A 21026-nucleotide genomic window follows, 5' to 3' on the forward strand; every position below is an offset into this window, starting at 1 on the left:
GCTGGTTAGATATAAGAATGAGCTGGTTAGATATAAGAATGATCTGTATTGTGGCCTGGGCCCTTATTTACTGAACTTATCAGTACTATGGGGATATGTTGTAAAAACTACAAGAAAGTCATTTGGTAGGATGCTGCGAAGAAAGGTAAACTTCTGGCTGATGCCTTGAYATGTGGTGGACTGTTAGAACTGCAGAAAAGGTGGTCCTCTAGTGTTTGGGGGTTTCACAGTATTGTCTGAAAGAAGAAATGGAAGAAGTAAGAAAGAAAGAGGAAAGCATTTTGGTAATATGCTTTTAACACATTTCCCACTTTTCTTTTTGACTAGATATAAGTGAAATAAAATCCCACTTCCTTTTCTTGGACTAATGCTGAACTACAGTTGTTTCATCCAGTAGTGTTTACATGCTGATGCTGTAATTTCCTTTCCTTATCTCAGTAAGAAAACACATATAACAAATATTCAAAAGGGAGTGCTGTCAAGAAATGGATTGGAAACAGCACACAGTTGTTTTCAGCTGTATTGCCAAATACCATCTTCCATAAGTGAGACTTTGTTCATGGCACCACGTGGTGGGAGCAGCAGCCTTGCCAGATCCTATCTGTAGGGTTGTGTTAGGATACTGCTGAGAAGTGCTGCCTTCAGTATCTGCCCCAAGAAATGACGTGGCTTTAGCTCCAGCACAAAGTCCTKCTTCTCTCTTCTGAGACAGCAGCACACACCACAGATTGGGGCCCCAGCTGTCTGATCCCTGGCAACCAGGGTGAGGTGGCAGCGCTTTGCTACCAAGCTGTGACATACCGGCTTTTCCTGCTAAGGCAGCAGTCATGTCTGTGTCCTGTGCTCAGCACGTGAGACTGGGCAAGTTTAGTGTAACTTGTATCTAGGAAGAGCTGCCAGTGCATTTCTAGAACAAGGAGGAGTCACCAACCCACTCTACGTGATCTTCCCCAAAACTGTGTGCGCACAAATGATGTGAGCATCTTGACACACAGGCTTCTCTTGAGATAAGATAGTAACTCCCTTGTGGTGTCTTAGTGAGCCCAGACTCTGGCCTTATTGTCAAATAATGGCAAGAAAAAGACATTTTAGGTTTGAAACACTTCAGTTGTATATAACTGACTTGTGTGCACCTTCCTTCCCTTAGCTGCTGAACAGGGGCATATCCATTGCTTACAGTGGTTGGTTGAAATGGGAGCTGACTGTGACATTACAAATGATGCTGGAGAGACTCCAAAGGATGTAGCCAAGAGGTAGCAGTACATMTCCTGTAGCTCTGATACTTAATTACTTACTACTTGTTTATCAATATCATGTCAGCTTTGTTGGAATTAATACTAATTTTCAATTATGGAGAAAGAACAGATCAGGCCCATGAATTCCAGCTCTGAGTGATAAGTAAAGCTGTATTGTAGCTACAAAAAGGTTTTCATTTTCACTTAATTTTTTTAGCGAGATCAGACACAAAAGAGGAAAACTAGCTCATATGCAAAAGGACAGTTTTCAGCCAGTATCCTCGCAGTTTGCTGTACAAAGTAAATGAGAAGTAGCAGAGGCCAGCTGATTTTTGCATTAATAAAAATAATGCAGTTTCTGATGAGGTTTAATTGAGAAGTCCTGCAAAGGAAAAAGATGCCTCTGATGTAGGAGCCATTGCCATGAAATTCCATTGAAGCAGAGCTCATGCCATAAGAATACTAGAAAAAGTAGATAGATAGTTGATAGTAGATAGATAGTGTGTGTGCTAGTGCTTCCTTTAATCCTGAAACCCCTCTGATAAATGGGAACATGRACAGTTTCAGAGAGTTACTACCACATGTGTTTTTCTAGATTTTTACTGTTCTCTGTTGCAGATTTGTCCATCTGGCAGCTGTGGCACTTTTGACACCAAGAACTGGAGACAGTAACTGTAGTGATGAAGAACTAGATGCAAACAATGTAAAGTTTTTTGAAACACATGGTGTGGAAGGGAGTACAGATAGCAAAGAAGATTTAACCCTGGATAAAACAGAGAAAAAGAATGCACGCAGTAAGCACTGTATTTCCATAATTTCTTRTTTGAAAAGGTTGGTATCAAGACATTATAGTCCTAACTAGGACATTTCCTGCCAACTGCTCTGATCTTTTTGTTGTAAGATGAGATGGTTGACAGGATATCTGTAATACTGAACATTCAGACAAATTRTGGGAAGTTAGAAAGCAGGCAGAGGGCAATCAGATCRTAATTCTTACACCATTTTAATCCRTGTTGGTGCAACAGTGTTGGGTTGCTATTTGTTTTTGAGATCTGCTTGCTGTGTGGGTGTCAGGTGTAGCTCAGTGTTTGCTGAGCAGTGTGTTTTGCTTCAGCAGTGTGCTGAGCTCTTGTGTTTGTGAGACTATTATTCAGACTATTGGATTCCAGCATTACTGTCTTCTYCATGCATTTTACCAACCTGGAGAACTCTGTCTTACAGTAAGGGCCTATCACAAGATTAAAGAACTTCAGCGACTTCTAGAAATTGCCTAYAGCAACTACAGACAGCTGGGAGGAATAACTGAAGAGGAGAGGAAGATGAAAAAAGAAAGTAAARCTGAGAAGTAAGGTCATTTTGCCCTGCTAATGTTTAACTCTATGGGGCCCATTTTAAATCCTGCCTTAAAGCTGACTTAAATTTGCTTTGGCCATTCTGTCTTTTCCAYTTACCAACTTCAACCAGGYCACAAAGAAATGGACAGCAACAATSTGTCTGGCCATTTCTAAACTTCTGTCAATCAGAATCAGCTCCACAACACAACACGAGCTTGATAGTCCGTGATTCTTGTGCAAGATCATCTGTTTTGCTTTCAGGTTTCCTTGCAGACATGTGTAGTAGTCTGATAAGTTCTGTCTGTTTTGTATCCTCTGAGGATGCCAAAGACATGTTGCCCTTCAGTAAAACTGAAAAAAGGCAATAGTCCTAGCATGGCTTGGATGGAAGTGCATGTACAGCAGAAATTATTCAGTGATGTGCTAACATTTCTGTTCATTGGCAATATATTTCTRTGCTCAGGAAAGCATTAGCTTGTATCCAGACCACAGGAAAAAGACTATGAGCAAACCTGCCCTTGCATGTGAAGCATTGTTCATAATATCTTTCTGTTTCTCAGTGTCTCCATTAAATCAAATGGTTCTGTTAAATTGGTCAGGTGATTTGTCTACATTTCAAAGAAAAGTCTATCAAAGATTTAGAGATTAAACAAAAAAGCAGCATACAAAGACAGGCCTATCTCCACCTTTCCCTGTCAAAGATTTGGCTACCCTCTGTTCTCAGTCTTTGTAGATAACTACCTCCATAATGTGTTTGGGCCACCAAAGCACTTGAAGGAGACTGTCTGGCTTTTATGCCATCATGAAGAAAGCAGATTTACCAGTCTATGTGGACCTGGAGGAGTAATAGGTGTCACAGATTGCAATTAATACAGCCATGTCTGAGCTGGRAAACTGAGGTCAGGATTTCTTTTGGTATCAGGTCACCCTTTGACTCAGCTTATGCTGACAGTCTGTCTTCCTTTACCAGATATGCCTGTTATAGGTAACAGAGTTAGTTACCTTGAGCTCCTTTTTCAACTTCTTGGAGAGGTGGAGGCACTTTAAGGRCATAACTAAACATGTACTTTAGGGTGATTCATCACTTCTGGGAGTGTCCTGGAAGTGCCCTGAAATGAAGATGATGTTCAGCTCAGGTGATACCTACATTGAAAGGTCAGAGCAGTCTGGTTTTAGTGATGGAAAAGTCACTCTTGACTAATGATRGGTATGAAAGTTAATTTTGGATAGAGCAGCTGCTCAAAAGCTAGCAGTGCCTTATTAGACGGGTCTGGTACGACTCTTTAAGGGGTATTCCCTACTGTGGCATGTGTGGCTAAACTAGAAAAATTGCCAGGCTCTCTGAAGGGTCTCTGGGTCTCTCTCACCTGTGAAGGCTAGAAAGCATATGTAACCCAAAACTACCCTTTTGAAAAGGAAATAGGGCTTGTCAGCATACCTGCCTACCTTTCTCRGGGTACCTATCTGTGGATAAACCCCCAAATGCTTGTATCATAGGCCAGAAAACCTCATTGTTGATAAAATACTTAATGACACCACCATTTTACTAGAYGGAAAGCAGGACTTGCCACTTGGGAAGGCCACTGTAGCAGATTTTGAAAATTTCTGCTTTAGTCCAGGTGTYTTGGCTGTAAGAGGCCTGGTGTGAACCACTTCACAGCCCTTTAACCAGGGTTCATTGCAGGAAATTGCCACCATGAGTGTGCCACACAGTTTTGAAGCTGTGCCTCTTTAATTGGAAGCATGGAAGAAGTCAGCTGTTCCCTGAACACTGAGCACAGGCCATTGTTGCAGTAAGGCTGATTGGTAACTCAAAGGGCCTGAGTGAGGAATTCTTCACTCCAGGAAACAGGGAAACWTAGGAGGCCTTGCTGAGAGCTTTCCTGCTGTGCTGTTTGAACGCACAGGTCAGATCCCTTTCCTTTCAGTGATCTTCCATCTTTATAGCTGTGGTAATTCATCCTGATATAGTGGAAAGCCAGCTCAACTCCAGAGACTCAGTTTATGTGTATATTATGTCTCAGCCAAACARTTCCAGGAATCTCGAATAATTTAGRAGCCGTTGWGGGTGTGACYAATGAGATCTTGTGCAACTGTGTATAAGCCASTCATGCAARCTGTCTTCTGAGTATTCCTCATCCSTGCCTAAGCMAATCAATAGAAAGGATGTAGAAGCACCAGATGTGAATGAAAAAGCTGYCCCTGATCTTTCCAGAACACCGGTTTGTGTTTTCACTCTGTTTCATAATTCAGTTGCCGCTTGGGCTCTTCTCCTTCCCCCGCAGCTGGAGCTTGACCCGGTCCCAGGGACCGGAGCCCGGGCTCGGTGTGTGGGCAGACGGCTCCATCTCGTGGTCACACTGCGCTGAGCACCGCTGGCAGCCGAGAAGGGAAAGCTGTTCCGAGCTGTCTCCAGGGGTCTGGAGCCTGATCACAGCTGGCGTGAGGCGTGCGGCGCTGCTTTCTGCGTGACTGACCTGTTCTCTGGCTAAGGCACAGCACCGCGTGGAGCCGGGCAGATTTGGATGTACTTTATGCTCGCTTGTCTCCTGGCAGGGCCGTGAGGGAGCTGGAGGCCCAGCTGGAATACGAGCGGGTCAGGCGGGAGAAGCTGGAGAGCCAGCTGGACGATTACCGCGCTGAGATAAGCCAGCTCAGAGAGAGCCGGCAGAAAACCCGCACCCCCTCTGCCACCTTCGCGGTGAGTGCCGCCAACTCCCCTGGGTATGATACAGAGGCATGTTGCTTGGGCACGTTTCCTTCCTCTAAGATTTCCAAGTGTGGTGCTAGGAAATACTAGAGAAAATGTGCTGCAGCTTTCAGCTTGGGACACTGAAGTGAGCAGCAGTCTTTGTCCTTGACAGTATGAAAGGATATCCGTTTCTTTTTGTACCCTGTCACAGAAGCACCGRTATTTCATATTAACAAAAGGAGTGGGCTAATCCCTGAGTATTTCCACACCGCATATCCAGTGAATGGCAACTCCCCTTGACTGGTACCTGTTCCCGAAACTGGACTGGTGCTTCAGGAGAGATGTTGTCACCACCTAAAGGGTTACCCAGTGTACGTGGGTGTAGAGATTGCAACTGCGGGTCCCCAGAGGCAGACAAATTTAATGACACGGTCTCAATCCATGGCAAAACCTGGAGTCAATCAGGCATAATGAATAAGAGTCCAAGACCTCTTAGAAAGTTCATGCAGAAAATTCAATCTGGGAAAGGAAAAGTATATGCGGCATTGCAAATTCTTAGAGAAGTTCCATTTTGAATTAAAAATTAAACTCTATATGATAAAAACATAAGAGGGAAGAGGACAACACTACTGCAAGCAGCCGTTGCTTGTTTCTGGGATGCTGTTGTTTCTATTTTTTACTTTTACCTGCACATGCAACAGATGATGATACTTCTTTCAGACCATTTTTTATTTCCGAGACTATTTTCCACCTTTTCAGTCAATTGCCTCTGCAGTCCCTTGTTTTTGTGCTTGTTGATGGTATGAGTGTGGCTCTGAACGCATCATGCCACAGCTGTACTTCAGAGAGGCCAGCTGCACTTTTCAAGTATGTTTCTGCTTCTSAGCCTCATGATTCCCAGGCTGGCAAACATTTTGTATTTTTAATCAGGCAGGTTTTTTTCTGGTTAATTTTCCCCTTCTAACCAAGCTGCCTTTCTGGCTGTTCACACCTGATGTGTCAGTCCCCACACTATTTGTAGTAGTGGTGTTTTTTTACCCACAGCACTCTGAAATATTTGCGCTTTAGGCTTAGTGGCTGGGACAGGGCACAGCTATTGAGGCAGCTCTGTTTTCAGGAACTGCTCTGAGTGACTGCTACAGCCAAGGGGCCTTCCCCTCTCACAGTGCTGCRCAGCCATCCCATGCCCTGGGACAGCGCTCTGCCTTCAGCTTCAGTCTGAATACAGTATTCTGTGGTTACTCCCAGATCTTTCAAATACTTTCAGTGGTTGCTGTTTAATGGCTGCAGTATTCTTTGTTCCAGGAAGCTGAGACAATGGCCAAGTCTTGCAAAGACAAAACGAAAATAAAGAAGCAGCCAGCCTGCAGGCCGGGAAGAGTGTTTGTGAAACTACGCTGAGGAACGAGCCTCAAAGGAGGGGCAGAAGACTGTGGAGGTATAAAAGCAATATTCCAGATAATGCAAAGTGCTYGCACAACCCAGCTCCACTGATGAGTTGTGGTTCTCTGCCTTCTACTTGAACTATGTTTTTAGTTCTCTAGTTCTCTAGCGTAACAAGAAGAAAGTCACAGGCCCTCTTAGTTCTGAGAAAASTATCTCCCTCCACTGGTCTATTTTGTACTACTACCTTTGGATGGAAAAAATGCACATTACCTCCAAGAATATTCAGTGTGGAAGCTCAATAGTGTCCAGGAGAGTTAMTTCTCAGCTGCAGACAGGAGCCCCTTGATTTTCATCTTCAGTCATTCCTAAAGGCAGGAAGCAACTCCTCTGTGAGGTGCCAGCTGACCTGCAGTAGTGGGTCTCTAACTCAGGGCTGAAGACTTCACCAGATTATGGATGGGGCAGCTTGTGGTTAGAAACAGCAACCCTGACCTCTCCTCCACACCTAAAAATAATTTAATGGCTAAACACATAAAAGTTTTTCTCGTATCTGTGTGCTATCCTGAAATTATTTTCCCTCTGAAACCCTCATTTTGAGATTTAATTATTTTAGGGCTGAAGTCCCRATCTGTCCTTTCCTTAGTACCAAAGAAAACTTAATCTCTGCCAATTTCAGAAGTACTGAAAAGTAACAATCCATGTTTTTGTGTGCACAGTGAAGGAGAGGCACACCAACAGCATAAGCCTTGTATCAAGAGCCCAGTGTGTGAAATGATGGTGGTGAGGAGCCGCAGCACATGAGCTATTGCCTGCATCACCATTGGTGATAAACTTTTATGTAGGAACTCTCAGATAGCCAGACAGCAAATATAAGAAATTAATTTTATTTTCTTGAGTAAAGATGATAAATAATTTAATGCAGAGAATGTAAGAATTTGCAGAATACCAGCAAGTTCAACTGTAAACAGAATAAAATAGCAATAAAAAAATTACCACTAGTCAGTACTTACTACATAGTCCTCAGCCCATTAAAGGCCTATTCTTACTTCAAACTTAATCCAGAAAGACTTTTAAAACTATYTTACTAAAGGGATCAAACTAAGCATATACATTTGTTCTCAACAAGATGGAACCGCTTCAGTTTTGGAAGGCATCCACCTATGYTGCAACTCTGCAATGAGAGTTGTCAAGTCTTTGCAGAAGGCAGAGTGGTCAGGAGGGTCAGCGTGTCCCACAGGATTACAGATAAGTCTGGAGGAGGATCACCACCACCACCACCACCACACTGAGATGCAGAGTATTTTCATGTTCAAAGACAGATGCTATGGCCAGAAAATATGTGCAGGTTTCTTGGAAATACYCTGTGCTACTTGACAGGGGGAAGTTATGAGCACTTATCTGCCCCAGGGCTGTACACAGTTGTTGAGAGTGGAGGCATTTCCCCTTGGAAAGGCAGAGAAGCTCTCCCATTCTGCTGACATCTGGAGTTATGGAAATTGCAAGAGACACTAAAGAAAATAAATCTATGGAGATACTTTAGTCATACGTGACATTTTAAATTTAGGTAAACCAGTTTTAAAGAAAAACGGAAAGTTCTTTAGTAAAGGCCTTGGAGTGTGTTTTTATATATGTAGATAAAAAACCCAAAGGAACAGGGCTCATTTCATCAAAGAAGAATGAAACAGACTGAAGGCAAAATCCAGAACCTATGTTTAAGAATAATTTACTTGGATCAGACTAGATATGTTGAAGTCTGGCATTAGCATCCCTATACTGGGAACTCTAATTTGGGAACTGTATTCCCATTTCAAGGGTCTGTAAAATGTTTAATATTTCCATTTTGAAAGGAGCTGAGAGTGAGAATTTTCCAAAAAGAAAGCAAATTTGCTTCTAAAAAATATTAGGAAACACTTTCTGGTATAGCATAAGAAATATTTTTAAATAAATACAGTATTGAATAGGAGGCAATGAAATATTACTATCTGGCTACTTCCCCCCAATTATTTTGATCTTTAGTATTTCATATTCAGAAAACATTTTTATTATACAGTAAGAATATCAAAATAAAAAGGTATCAAGGTTATCTACAGCGCAAACGTGATCATCMAAGTGGTGTTGCTTGGGTGGCCTTTTCTGTCTGTATTTAGTGCAGTCATTCCATGTAGATTTATTTCCAGAACCTGTAAAATCCCAGTGCTATTGCTAGGCAAGTGAACACTGAGGCTGTTTAAAAAAAAAAGCAAACAACAAAGAAAGGAGCCAATTAGCTGAGTGCTGTTGCACCACTTTATCCATAGAGGAAATTAGCTGCAAACAGATGGAAGAATAATAGCAACTCTAGAGCAGAGCCTCCTAAAGCTCCCAGACTACTGAATGTGTGACATAACAATTCCAGAAGCCAATGCCTGGTCTTGGCCATTCCCTGCACAGCAGTACAGCCACAGTGCTGAGATGGGCCTCACAAACCACATTTTCAGGGACATATTCCMAACAGCTACCCCAGATATTACACTGCACCACAGGCTTTTAGTACTGTCACCCCGCTACTGGAAACTTCTTTGTTGGAGAGGTGACTGTACCAGGGCTCGTATTAGACATCATAGGTTTCCCATGGAACTAAAATCACAATGAACTTGACAATGAACACTCATCCACATATCTGACCCACCACCAGGATATCCAGGCAGCACTCCTGAGGCTGGATGAATTGTCCTTTGGATTTGTTATGTGGCTGTTTCAATTGGTGTTAGAATAACCCTTTGAACCTTATTTCCAGATATAATGCAGTAATCTCTTTTTATCCAGTTTCYACACAATGAAAACTTCACTGGTTRTGTATATATTGAGAAGACAAATCTCAAATCAGACTGAAAGTTGTACTTTCATGACAAGCAGAACAAGTGCTGCGACATTTAAACTGTGTGTCTGTGGAGACTGAATGGGAGGCATAACTGGTCACTCTCAGACCAGTCCTGAATGACAGCAAACTTTCAGTATAATGTAAATGACCTCAGCAAAACTTCTGCAGCAACTCCATCACATCAACAGCTGCAGCAGCAAGCAGAGATACTGTCAAACTGGATAAAGTATTTAGGCTTCCAATTTTTTTAAACCATGTCCATATTTGTCCTAATCTCAGCCCTAGGCACAATCCTAGTCCTACTGTGGCATGCTCCAACCTCTTCTGTGTCCTCTGTCACATTTCTCCCAGCTGGAGGGGGGAAGGAATATCTCCTCCACCCAATCCCAGCTGTCTACTGCTGCAAGAGGTCTCTTTTAGCATGTACTCCTGAAYAGAATTAGATACATCCACGATACAGTACCAGTACTCACCTCCTTGCCTATCACATACCTGCCAAATAGCGAATGGTGTCAAGTTTATTAGATTCCATGAGCGTTTTTAAGGAAGCTATTTCAGTGTCAATTTTATTACTGATTTCTGAGATAATGCTGTTGGTATTTGAATCCTGAAATATTAAAATACAGCATATATTTGACAATGGTCTCTAGCCCCTTCAACTTTCCAAAGCTGAACTAAAATACCATGCTACTAGAAATAAGAAACAAATTTCCACCCTAACCCTGCTAAGAGACATTAGAAAACGCAAAACATTGCTTCATACTGTCCAGGAAGAATACTGAAGGGATAGACACAAAAAAAAGAGAGAACTCCAATGATCACAGAATCACAGGCTGGCTTGGGCTGAAAGGAACCTTAAAGACCATCCCCCCCCTTTCCAACGCCCCTGCCATGGGCAAGGACACTTTTACTACTCAGGGCCCCTTCCCATCTGGCCTTGAACACTGCCACAGATGGGGAATCCACWGCCTMTCTGGGCACCTTGTGCCAGTGCCTCACCACCCTCATGACACACTTTTGTCTCTGATGTGCCAGTGCCACCTAAAGAAGATATTCTACAGCATATAGAACAGTATTCCTACATTTTTGAAAAACAAAGGTTTAAGCATTCACAAGGCATTTCCCAAAAAGGAAGGATATGCTCAAGATGGGACATTGTCCCTTTTCAGCCTCTTAGACTTCAGTGTCCTCTAGGACCTTTGAGGACTTCCGGTCTTTGAACTGCTTGGCTGTAGGYACCTGCACCATCCCTGTGGTACAGCCCATCAGTTAACACTGGGAAAAGGGCAGCATGATAGCTCACATCCCACCTGTGCTAGCCTGTGGCAAGGCACCTGGGAAACGAGGGACAAGGCTTGCATGTCTCCCTCTGCTGACTGAAGCTTAATGTGAATCCCACAGGCAAGAAATACCTACAACAGCCCTGAGTGATACACCCAGGCCTTTTGCTTTATGGTAGCCAAAAACGTATTAGCTTTCACCAAAGTTTGGGGTTTACATTAACATGCAATATTAATGTCAATACTTACTTTTTTATGAAACTCTGTGGTTGCTTCCATCAGTTTCCTCTCCTGATCTGTAAACTGTAGATAAAAGATAMATCACAACTGTAGCAACTGAAACACAACACAGAGCTAATAAGGGCATCTTCACAGACCAACTTACCATATCTGTCACCCTGCTCCTTTCCAGGTTTATGTCTAGCTTGCTGTCAGCTCGGATTTTACCGGTTTCAGTCTTTAAAGCAAATTAAGATTATGAAAGTAGCTATTTATTCTCCTTAATGGGAGTCTGTAGGTACTTGCTGTCCACTTACCATTAACTGCTGTTTAACTTGATCTAATTCAATTTTCATTTTCTAAGTGCAGAGGAGAAAAAMAAAAAAAGATTTTTACAAATTCAGGAAACTGTTAACCAAATTAATCAGTCATGTAAGTTGTTACCACTGCATCTATGCAATTATTCTTCCCTCATTTTTCCTCCCAATGGGGCAATTCGTTCTTGATTAAATATGGTAACAATGTGTTCAAATGTACAGCCATATACAATCTGCTGGGAATTTTGCTCTAAATAAAGTTATTCTGAGACTAAAGACAGCAGAAAAATAACAATATGCCATCAAGTAAGAGCAAAACATGTCTCAATCATGAAATTAGTTAAACTGTTGCAAAGGAATGGCTGACTCCTCTTCCTGCACTATATGGKTAATAGCCAGAAACTACCAGTTGCCCTTAAATAAAATTACAGAAGATTAAAAAATGTACACATCTTAGCATCCTTTACAGARGATCTGAGCAGGTCTTAGCATGTGAAATATATTTTTATGGGATCTCTGAAGTTGTAACATACAGACTCTTCAATTCTGATAAAAGTATCCAGAATTACTTCTACATTCATATTTTGTTCCACAAAAATGTACCACAGGTAAAACCCAACATATATTGCAGCTGAAAKTGCTTAATGAAAAAATTTATTAGTACCTCATTCTCTGCTCTTAAGTTTGCAAATTCACTTTTCTCCAGGATAACCATATCTTTTCGAATGGAGTCCAAATGTGCCATTATCTGTTGTAAAGTAATTTCCTGTGAAACAATAATCATGCCATTGATTAAGTTGTACACTTTCTGGCAAGTAAAGGAGAAATTTTCAGGTCTGAAACTATGAAATTAGCTACTGCAAAGGACAAATGTGGGGAGTCTCTCAAGAAGAAAGTGACAGAAATAGACAATTTTATAGCTGCAATTTGTTTGAAAGACCCAAGAGGTTTGGGTTTTGTGCTTTTTTGTTGCTTTCATGCAGCAACTCTGAATTTRAGCAAAAAGGAAAAGGTATTAGTCCAAGTAACTATGAAATTAAATAGATCTGAAACTACAGGTCAGTCCCTGCAGGCTCTTCCACTTTCAATGAACTTTCAGCAGCCTCAGAAGCATTAATTGTTGGTCTGAATGCAGCTCCTAATAAGGTGCTGCAACTTCCTTTTCTTGCTAACCAGCTCATTGAAAGCCAAATAATGAGTATCCTACGGTCCTCTCAGCTTGTGTATGATGGACGCAAGTAAATCACTGGAAAAAAGCCTTCCTGGGGTTTGAAGTAACAACTTCAGAATTCAACCACTATGTATAAACACAGAAAAAAAAAAAACCAAACCAGAAAATAATGGAAGAAACTTGGTATTTAAAAATTTTGAAAGCAATATTCCTTCACCCARCATAAGGAAGTTACCCTACGATTTAGCATGGAAGATGCTCCCATGCACAGATCAAAACCAGATGGTTTTGATCATTACTCCAGAAGGCTATGCAAGCTGAAATTATGTGCCATTCTTCTTCAATTACTTAATGTAATTAAGCATTCATTGCTATTTTATTTGAACTGCTGAGCCTTTCTTCTAACAAATTTTTATCTTACTGGCATTTACTTGTAATATAAGTTGTCTAACTTTTTTTTTCTCCTGAAAAATCTCAGAAGACGAGAAGAACTTGTGTCTCTGTAATTCTTTTCATCAAAATGAAAACCTTCCTTTTTGGAAATCCTATTATATGCAAAGAAAGTCAGCGTCCCAAATAGAATTTGCATGAAATTGTATAAGGCAGAAACATTGTGTTTTATAATGTAGTCAGTGTTGATAATAAATATTTTAAGATGGTTATGAGGCATATTAGCTCCTCAGTGTAAATGCAACTGACATTTTACCAGGAACTGTAAAAACTTCATTGTGTTCAATGAAGTAGTCAGACTATAATGGAGGCTGCTCAGGGCCTATAATTATCTTTTAAAGTCCCAAGTGAAACTTAGGAAAACCTGACACAGTGAGGTGTTTATAGCACTAGAGAGCTGCTCACTTGTGTTTTAAAGATGCAAACATGAGCCATTCTGGCTGCACAGCACAGATGAGTTTTTACCTGCTGGGCCTGTGTAACCATGTCCTTATAGACGGTGTCTAAGCTGACATTGGACAGGGTTATCAACGCCGACACGATGGTCTGTGCTTGCTCCTTCCCAAAGCCTGGGGGACAATTGAAGGGTGACAAGTTAGGGTGGTATTAAAAGTCTGGATGAAGAGCAAGAGCTGCATAATAACCCGGGACACCCAAATGCCACACCTAACCACAGTGGCACATGGGAATTCACACAATGACTGAAAACTCACAGCCAGGAGCCAGTCACTGTGACTTTTAACTGGGAAAAACACAGAMTTAATGCTGCAAAAATCTGAAGCACAATAATTTTTAATATACTAGAAGTCTATACATGCAGCTGACGGAAAGACCAAATTTCTTCATACAAGATCCAGCTGTTCATGCATTATAAAAATAATCTAGCAAAACTTTACTTCATAATGATCTTTAACTTTCTGTTAAAACCAAACTTACCTTGAGCTACAAAGCATGCATTCTATAAAATAGTAATTCTGCATATACTGAAATTGTCCTGCACAGATATGAGCACATGCAAAACTGGTTCTTAAACTGCTGCATCCATTTCCTGCAGAATGAAATCAAGCGGGGATTTTTGCTTTCTGATGATAAAAATTACATTTTGTCTGCTTGGTGTAATTTTGGAGTGTTAAAGATAACATGTAGTGAATAATGGGGGAAAAAAATTACTCTCAATTCAGCCATATCTGGTCAAGTGCTAAGAGCTTTTGCCCTAGACATTTATTTCCAGCAATCTGATATGTTTCAACTACTCCATTTTATAAAGTGGGCTAAATTAACATTGAAAAATTAACATTGAAAAATGCGTTCAAGGCAAACTGTTTAGAGAACCGTGCCACTTCCCCCTTCTGAAATACTGGTACCATCTAGATGCACCATTGATTTACATGTCTAAAAAAGTTTCACATGCTTTATGACAGCTTCCTTTCACAAAGAGGTGTGATAATAGTATTGCTTCTGTTTCTCTCAGTTTTCAGGTTTACATAAGCTCTTGCCAATTCCTTATTTTGCTCTTCCTCCATAGCAAAAAAGGACTCTGTTCTGTGGAAGTTTAGAAAATGAGGAACAGTTTATATGAGCAAGAGACTGGAGCCAGAAAACCACCTGCAGCAAGCTTTGGAAAAACTAAAATGGCTCTCTTATTTTTGTGGCGTGTACAGGTTTTACCTATAGAGACCAGTCACTGTGGTACTGAAGTATTTGTAGAAGTTAGGAAACAAATTAAACTGAGTAACAACCAGTGCCAGGCAGATTTCACCCCACAACTTCTAGAGGAACCTGAAGAAGAAATAGCTGAATCAATCCTTGGGACAAGTAACATTTCACAGCCTACYTTGGTTACTCACAGACTAGAAAATAAAAATGCCACTTTTTAAATGCAGTTCTAGAGAGATGTAGGGAAGTACAGCCTGTCAAATCTGACAAGCATGAAGAAAATAAACATTGTTAGCAGACTAYTGTGAGTCTTTTACCTACTAACACATATTATTATTAGACCCRAACAGTGGAAACACCTTCTGACTGTACAAAGTTTCTACTGTCACTTGGGATTTTAAAAGATAGTTGCTAGTCTGATGAAGACATCAGCTCACTGCTTAGCAGTGATCAAWAAAGTGAACCAAGCCCTTTGGAATTACTAGGAAAAGGAACAGAGAACACAACAGACGCAACATGATATTACTATTCAGATCCACAGGACATTCAGTTGTCAAGTACTGCCAGCACTGTTTCCTGAAAACATGAAATGGAATGGAATGGAATGTGACAGAAGCAGAAAATATTAACAGAAAGGCATAATGAATAGTTAAAAAYATGGAAAAGCTACTGCTTTAGGAAAAATGCAACAAGCTAGGACTCTTCTGTTTGGAAAACAGTGATGGAGCAATATGACAGGAGTTTGCATAATCATGAGTGACATGAGATGTTAAATGTTCACTCCTTCTTCCCACAAAAGAGCTGAGTGGGCACTCAAATTCACCTCACAGACATCAGATTATGCATAAAAAAAAGATGTGGATGTCTGAAATTCCATGAAAAAGGATGTTTTGGGTATTAATCAGTTTGTAGTGGCTCAGAGACTGAAGAAACTTGTGAAAAGATTTCCACTAAAGCTTACTAAACTCACACCTGTCTCAAAATACCTCCAGGGTGACAGAAATTGGAGACCTGGAAAGTACAAGGGGATGTGTGACATACATGTGTCCTGTTTTAACACTCCTCTGCAGGCCCTGACTCACAGCTGTTGTCAGGAGACACACCCAGGACTGGATGGACTCTTTGTTGACTTCAGTCAGTCTCACTTACAACCACAGTGCAGGCATTAAGAATGTATCACAGCACCACGCTGCTGAAAACAGTTCTGAATAGGAAAAAAACCCTTCAGTTATTACTAGCTGGCTAGTAGAAGGAATTTCTTTAAAAGCTCCATTTGTGCTATAAAAGTCTTTAACTGTTACTTTATATTTGTTAACTGTATTATGTTCCTCAGCTGCAGACACTACATAAACCTGMCTACAGCTACAAAGGAGGTAAATGTAATGTAATAGTTGTATTACACAGCAATCAGATGCCCCTCCTTCACCASCCTCCTCAAGAGGCTGCCAAAACATTTTATACCATTGAGTACTGGTACTCTGGGGAAACTGATAGCACTCAAAGTTACAGTACTTCATATTAAAAATTTTCCTTGGAATTATTTATCAGATATCACTTACCATGGGCTTCCAGATCTTGCACTAAAGCATGGGTATCAAAAGTCACCTTCCTCTGCTCCAAGGGAGTGATATCCACCCTTCTGACATCATATGACTTCCTGACAAATGTGGCAGCCAAACCTGGAAGTAACAAAACATGCCTTAATCTTAACCTGATTGGTTTATCATGCAATACACTAATTTTAATTTCTTTCATCACAGAAAAGCTGCATGGATGTTGCAACAAAAAGCTGGGTTACAGCACGCACCAGCAACCATCAATCCCTTTTCCACAGGGAATTTACACCAACTAGGACTCACAGATGAATCTTAAGTGCATTCATGTAACTGCAACAGCCAAGCATTCTGATACAACACAAATAAACCTCCRTGGCCAATTAATTGTTTTATAATACTTGGGAAACATCACATATATACTTGTAAAACACTGAATGACTTCATGCAGTTAAGCATTCATTGCTGTTTTATTTAAACTGTTGAATCTTAATTCCAGCAGCTTTTTATTTTGTCACAGGATGGTTTGGGTTGGGAGGGACCATAAAGATCATCTCGTTCCCACACCCCTGCTACGGGCAGGGACACCTTCCACCAGACCAGGTTTCTCCAAGCCCCATCCAGCCTGGTCTTGGACATTTCCAGGGGTAGGGCATCCACACCTTCTCTGAAAATCTATGCCAGTGCTTCACCACCCTCACAAYAAAGAATTTCTTCCTTGTATCTAATTAAAAGCTGTCATTTTCAGAGAATTCCTSAATCACATTCTTTTTACATTTTCTTCCATCACTACCCTTTTCAGCAAGGAGGGTGGCTTGTGAGAACATAAAGAACATTCCTTTTTTTAAGAATATATGCAAGGCTAATTTTCATGATGAATTCATTTATTGGTTCACCAGTAAAGTAAGTGGGCAGTAAAGGGACATGATGTTTGCATCTAATACCTCAGAGATTAAGTATACCTAATCTCTAAATAAGTATTAGTTAACCTCAGGTATTAAAGATACTCTCCATTTATGATATGAGTGCCTTCCCACAAACATGTTTCACTGCTTCTCCTACTTTTATGTTCCTCTTCACCTTATGTTTGTGTGGCTTTGCATTTTACAAATTCTGTTCTGATTAATTCTTTGTTATCTAAGCAGCCCTGTTACTTCTTAATCCATGCTTATTTGAAAACTTACYGTGTCTTATCCAGACTTGGCACTGTGTTTTATCCCGATCTTTACTCAAAAGCTTTATATCATTTCAGCAACAGGGAATTCATATTTTGCCACTACTAGACAAATCAAGTTATGTGCTTTTTTACAAATACTATAAAGATTTGGCTATAACTAAACCAGCCACAGCACCCAAATTAATGACAGTATTAGAGCTAAGATGCACCAAATACTACACACAAATAATGAAAACCAACCCGTTTTCATGGAGCTGTACCAGCTTTTAAACACACAGCTCTTGTCTTCTAAACGCATTGGTGGGCTTTTTTCACAGGGTTGAGACACTGTCTCAGGAAAGCTGATATTACAGTTCTGGTTGCCTCGCCAAGCTGCTCCTGTCCCCACTAGTCCACTCYTGCAGTCTCGACTGGATGCTCCTCTCCCAACCCAGGGCTGAGACCATCACTGCACAAAATCCTACCTGAGACACCTTTCGGTGACGCCCTTGTGCACCCTTTGGGACACTCCCACCGCTCCTCCCGTCCCAAASACCCCCTGACAGCCCCGTACGCTGCTCACCGGGCTGCTCCCGCCCGTGCAACTCACCCCTTGTTAGAGCCCCGAGGGAAGGCGCTCAGCACTCCCTCACACAGCACCTGAGGGMCGGGCCCGCGGCCACTTGCAGACACCGAGCCCGGCCAGCGCCCTGGGCAGCCCCAGCGCCGCTCACAGACCCGGGCCGCGGTCACCCGATCCCGGCAGCTGCCCACCCCGAGRGGCCGCCTGGCCAACCGCGCACGGAAGCTGTCAGTCGGCCAGGACACCGAGCACTGCGGCGCCTCTCACCTCTGCGAGGAGCCGGGGGCAGCCATGCCGGGATCGGGAGCATGAGCGGCCCAGCCCAGGCGCGGATCGCCGCGCTGCTCCCGGCGCCCCTCATCGCGCCCCGGCCCGCCGCTTCCGCCCGCGGACTGCCGCTTCCGGTCACTCCGCGGGGCATGCTGGGTATTGTAGGCACTGCCTCACGGCAGGGCCCGGCCAGAGCTGGCGGCGCAGCGCCCCCGTGCGGCTGGGAGGAGCTATGCCCGCCCTCAGCCGGTGCCGCATCGCGGAGCGGCTCCCTCCCTCCGTGATGCGCAGGGAAACGACCTTAAAGATCATCTAGTTCCAAACCCTGACATGGGCAGAGACACCTTCCACTAGAMCAGGTGGCTCCGAGCCCCATCCAACCTGGTCTTGAACACTTCCAGGGATGGGGAATCACCCACAGCTGCTGTGGGCAACCTGTGTCAGTACCACGACCCTCTCAAGGTAAAGAATTTCTTCCTAATAGCTAATCTAACCTACTCCTATTCAGTTTAAAACCATAGCCCCATATCCTGTCACTATTGGCTCTTTTAAAMAGTCTCACTCGTTTCTTTTCATAAGCCCCCTCAAAGGGCTGGAAGGCCGCAGTGGGATTTTACCTGAAGCCCCATCCAGGCTGAACGCACCCAGCTCCCTCAGCCTGTCTTTGTAGGAGAGGTGCTCCAGCCCTGTGCTCATCTTCATGGCCCTCCTTTGGACCTCTCCAACAGGTCCATGTCTTTCTTGTGCTGAGAACCCCAGAGCTGGACACGGCACTGCAAATGGACTCTCACAAGGGCAGAGCAGAGGGGCAGAACCCCTTACCTCACCCTGCTGCCCACACTGCTTTTGCTGTAGCTCAGGACATGGTTGGGTTTCTGGGCTGTGAGCACACTTTGCCAGGTTGTGTTCAGCCTTTCATACAATGAGAGTCGCAAGTGCTTCTCTTCAGAGCTGCTCTCAAAAAATTCCTCTCCCAGTCTGTGCTCATTTATGGGATTGCCCCCACCAGATGCAGCCCCCTGCACTTGTTGAATTTCATGAGATTCTTCTGAGCCAACGAGTCAACAATTTCTGTGTTGCCGAGATAAAGACATTAGAAACAAAGCCCAACAATAGCAATAAAGAGCTTTCACTAAGGGAGATGATCCGCAGATCCGCGCCCTCTCTGCGGGGATATTATTGTTCAACCCTAAGAGTGTCACACGCAGGTTCAGGATGGCAAATGCTCCCTGAGCAGCACACAGTCCTTTCCATCCACAAAGGCTTCCCTGGCAGGGTAGAGAAGCTACATGCCCCAGGGTGCTGATTTTCCACTTCAGACAAACAGCGAGATGGCAGCTGGGCGTTTGTAACCTGTAATTTCTGTCAGCCGGAGCCAGCAGCTGAGCTCGGTACGTTTCAGCAATACAGAGCTGCTCTGGGGATCAGGACTGCTGTCCCAGTTTGCCAGAGGAGGGCAGCAGCCTACAGCCGGATGGCTTGGCGACGGGACCGTCTATTCTGATCAGCTCATCCTTCTGCTCTATTTTATTTTAATTTGTACACATCTAGTGGAGGACAGCTATTCCTATGCTCTCAGCTGGCCATTCTACAGCTTTTGCACGCACACAAGCCACACATCTCCATCTTGTCAGTGTCTGGGTGAGGGTCTGCAGCAGGGGTCTTCATGCTACCATACTCGGCAAGGGTGCTGTGGGGTAGAAGGCTGTCCTCTGAAACAGATGAAAATAGGGAACGCTAGTGAATGTGGACATGTGGGTCCCCAAGAGAAAAGAGCTGAAACACTAGAGATGGCTGGAAAGGGGGAAAATAACATGATACACCCTCTGCCTGTTGTTGGGATCATCCATCTATCATCCCTGCCCCAGCATTCACCAGTGTACCACCCTCCCAGCTCTTCTCTTGTTCATCTCATGGGGTAGRAGGGAAATATTGCTGGGAAGCAGAACTGGCTCTGATCCCTCTCATACCACACTGGCAAAGTGCAAGATACAGCTTGGGAGGCAAAGGTGAGTGAGGTCCAATATAGCTTGTGTCTAGAAGATATTTGCTATCAATCACAGTTTTGTCCTCTAATTGTTTCAGCACTGGTTGTGATTGTATATATTTAGGAGCATGACACATCTTTTCCATTGCTACTCAGGTCAATATGTTGTGCTCTGACTCTCTTCTGTGTGACAAAGCCTGGTTATACCACTGCTGGCTACTCAGTGGGCTCTTTTGCTTCGGCATTTTGCTAGCAAACATCACTCAGGATGTCAGTCTCATTTGCCAAAGGTACCTTGTAGGSAAGAGGGTGTTACCCAACACCTCTCCAGAGCTGCTTAAGCTCTTTATGGGAAACCCAGAGAAAATGGCTGGTGCATTATGCCCAGTTTTGAACTGACTGGAGCTTAGGATCTTAACTGTGCTTCACAAATATGTTGAGACAAAGAACAGGGAGCCAGCAAATAATTTCAGGGCAGATCAACAACAACACAGCAGATTCTGTATTTCATATTCTTTTATGTATATAAAAGAATTCACTGAGCCATGGAAAGCTTTCTTCCTTCTCAGGTACCAATCACAGTTTGCTTTCCAGTTAGATAAGCACATTTGCAGAAAATTAGATTACCTTCCAAATAAACATGTAGGACGGGCACAGGAGCCTGGGGTAGGATAGGTCAATGCTCTGCATGATTAATTTACTTACAYCAGGCTCAGATAAATCTTACCAAATTAAATTTGGATGGAATATGGGCTGTGGACAGACAGACTTTGAAGCTGTGTTTGACACAAAGTTGATTTACATCCTTGTCGGTGTCTTGAACAGCACTGAGACCCCTGAGGGAAGGAATAATAGGAGAGTGATCACAGATGTATTT

General features: G+C 42.8%; 2 protein-coding genes across 3 annotated transcripts in view; one reads left to right on the plus strand and one right to left on the minus strand.

Annotated features, from left to right (window-relative positions):
• Positions 1 to 7283, plus strand: part of ANKRD42 (ankyrin repeat domain 42) — a 15039-nt gene extending 7756 nt beyond the window's left edge. Inside the window, 5 exon segments of the mRNA XM_057364041.1 lie at positions 1148 to 1253; positions 1854 to 2029; positions 2457 to 2580; positions 5126 to 5270; positions 6567 to 7283. Coding sequence (XP_057220024.1) covers positions 1148 to 1253; positions 1854 to 2029; positions 2457 to 2580; positions 5126 to 5270; positions 6567 to 6662 — 647 coding nt within the window. The 3' untranslated portion in view covers positions 6663 to 7283.
• A 232-nt stretch (positions 7284 to 7515) lies between these two features.
• On the minus strand, positions 7516 to 18289 carry CCDC90B (coiled-coil domain containing 90B). Of its 2 annotated transcripts, XM_057364039.1 has the most exons (9): positions 18160 to 18289; positions 16160 to 16279; positions 13410 to 13513; positions 11988 to 12089; positions 11324 to 11365; positions 11173 to 11244; positions 11037 to 11090; positions 10000 to 10114; positions 7516 to 8870 (listed from the first exon to the last, which is right to left on the minus strand). In XM_057364039.1, the coding sequence occupies exons 1-9, from the start codon at positions 18251 to 18253 to the stop codon at positions 8815 to 8817; spliced, it is 759 nt and encodes a 252-aa protein (XP_057220022.1). In that variant the 5' UTR covers positions 18254 to 18289; the 3' UTR covers positions 7516 to 8814. The 2 variants fall into 2 exon arrangements, with proteins under 2 accessions (XP_057220022.1, XP_057220023.1); XM_057364040.1 differs by lacking the exons at positions 13410 to 13513; positions 18160 to 18289 and having other exon boundaries at positions 16160 to 16208.
• Positions 18290 to 21026: the final 2737 nt, after the last annotated feature.

This window comes from Malurus melanocephalus, unplaced genomic scaffold (genome assembly GCF_030028575.1).
Source record: "Malurus melanocephalus ecotype Western Australia unplaced genomic scaffold, MMel_1.1 scaffold_34, whole genome shotgun sequence".
Classification (NCBI taxonomy): Eukaryota; Metazoa; Chordata; class Aves; order Passeriformes; family Maluridae; genus Malurus; species Malurus melanocephalus.